We start from the raw sequence: 2401 nt of genomic DNA, 5'->3' as shown, positions 1-2401 counted from the left end.
TCTTTCTTTTGGCATGATCCATACGATACAAACAAAACGAGTAAACGCACGATTTACATAAATGACACTATTCATAGAAGTACTAGGGGTGTCTATATTCTTGATTCCCCATGTGAATTATTATTATATCTTTTGTTCATGGGTCTCAGAAAAATAAGTATTTGATAAAGTTTATCCGAAAGGCATATTGATTTTATGATATTCCGAGAAATCTTATTAATGTAATTCTTATGCATTTATACATGTGCATTGACCCATGACCAGATGGCGTTATATACGTGTATATTATATGTATATCGGATATGGGAAAAGGTTATGGCATTATATACGCACCACCACCTGATCAGCTGGTATACGTTGACGATTTATCTACAGTGGCCGAGATGATATGATGGGATGCCCTCAAAGGCTTGATGATGTTATGAACACATACACCTAAGCCAGGTATGATATTTCTATGCATATGCATGACATTATAAATATTAATGATTCACAGAGTTATTCAGACATACATGTCAAGTCTTTTACTCTATATTTTTCTCATGTCTATTGTTTACTGACTTTTATTCCTTACATACTCGGTACATTATTTGTACTGACGTCCGTTTTGCTTGGGGTCATTGCGTTTCATGCCCGCAGGTCCCGATAGACAGGTCGAGAATCCTCCAAGTAGGCTATCAGCTCAGCGGAAGGGGTTGGTGCGCTCCATTTGCTTCGGAGTTGCTTGATTGGTCAGTATGATTTAGATGTGTATTGTTTGGTATGGCGGGGCTCTGTCTCGACCTTTATGACAATGTTGTATTATTTGAGGTTTGTAGACAGATGTCATGTACGTAAATGATTGTATGGCCTTGTCGGCCTATGTTCAGTGTACGAGTGGTTATTTTGGTCTTATAGGCTCGTATGTCTTATGTATAAGTTGGTATTACGTATTTTATTCTAGTTTTCCTACGGCAGCCTTTCCATCTCATTTACCTATGATAGTATGATACGAAAAGATACGTTATATTGGTACTCGGTTGACTAAGGTACCGGGTGCCCGTCCTGGCCCATCGGTTTGGGTCGTGACAAAAGTGGTATCAGACTCGCCAATCAGAGTAGATACAAAGAAAGGCTCAGGAAGTTGTTCTGGTTCTATCCCAAATTCCATTGCAACATAAGGGGTAACATAGGACAAGGTGGAACCGGGATCAATAAGAGCATATACATCATGAGTTTGTACAGTCAATATACATGTGACAACATCTGGAGAAGCCTCTACACTCTGGCGACCACTCATAGCATAGAAATGGTTGGGTCCTCCTGAACTCTATGCACGACCCCCAGTTACACCATGCCCTGCTTGTACCGGAGGGCCTCGAGCTGGAGGGGGTGCTGAAGATGTAGCAGCTCCAGAAATAGATGGTTGTGTTGTGCCCCTGCCCGCACCCTGGCGGGATGAATGACACTCCCTTTGAATATGACCACTTAATCCGCACCCGTAATACATAGGTAAGTCCATGTAGCAAATTCACAAGTGCATTATCCCACACATGGGGCATGGGGGCCTCCGCTGCTGCCGAAACCTCCCTCCCGATCGGCCCTGATAGTAGGGTCCCATGCTGCCCTGATTGGGCCTGAAGCGACTCCCCTACTGCTGATTGTGCCCCACTGGCGGTGCACGGGCTGAAGGCTGAGCATGAGACTTGGTTGGCCCTGATGACCCTCCCCTGAAAGCTGATCTTCCCCCACCAAATGACTCCCCAAAGTTGCCCGCGGACCGAGCCTTGCTGGTACCCTCTCGCTCCCTCCTGTTCTTCAACTTGTGGTCCTCTGTAGCTTGAGAAAATGCTACCATTTTTCCATAGTTCATGTCTGAATTCAAGGCAGCTATAGTGGCCTCATTGATAACCAAGAGGCTAAGGCCCTGCACAAACCAGCGCACTCTGGCCTCTATAGTAGGCAACATGAGAATGGCATACTTTGACAAGTGCGCGAACTCCATGTGATACTCCCACACACTCGTACTCCCTTGCTTAAGATTCTCAAACTCTGCGGTATGGGCTGCCCTAGTCTCGGCAGGCAAGAAATGGTTTATAAGGGCACCAGCAAACTCGCTCCATCTCAGGCGGTAGGCGGCCAACTCCACTCCCTCTATCTCAGTTGCGCGCATAACCCGGAGAGTCTTATGCATCTCATTAATGAAGTCCTATAGGTCCTACTCGGGAATAGCACCCGTAAACACCGGAGGATCCAATTGCAAAAACATGTTCACCCTGGAACAACTAGAATCCCCTTGCTGGCTAGAGGATGTAGGTGCAACATTCGACCTTTGGGCCTGAGAAGCCACTATCTGAGTCAGTATCTGAATAGCTCCCCTAAGATCCCCATCATAAATACCAGTGCCTGAAGCTGGAGCTGG

General features: G+C 45.7%; 1 protein-coding gene across 1 annotated transcript; it reads right to left on the bottom strand.

The window, feature by feature from the left end:
- Positions 1-1630: 1630 nt before the first annotated feature.
- On the bottom strand, positions 1631-2173 carry LOC138902628 (uncharacterized). Its single transcript, XM_070190513.1, has one exon. It carries the CDS (start codon positions 2171-2173, stop codon positions 1631-1633), a length of 543 nt encoding a protein of 180 aa, XP_070046614.1.
- Between the last annotated feature and the right edge of the window lie 228 nt (positions 2174-2401).

This window comes from Nicotiana tomentosiformis, chromosome 12, assembly GCF_000390325.3.
Source record: "Nicotiana tomentosiformis chromosome 12, ASM39032v3, whole genome shotgun sequence".
In the NCBI taxonomy this organism is placed as follows: domain Eukaryota; kingdom Viridiplantae; phylum Streptophyta; class Magnoliopsida; order Solanales; family Solanaceae; genus Nicotiana; species Nicotiana tomentosiformis.
This window is presented reverse-complemented; position numbering and strand designations above follow the sequence as displayed.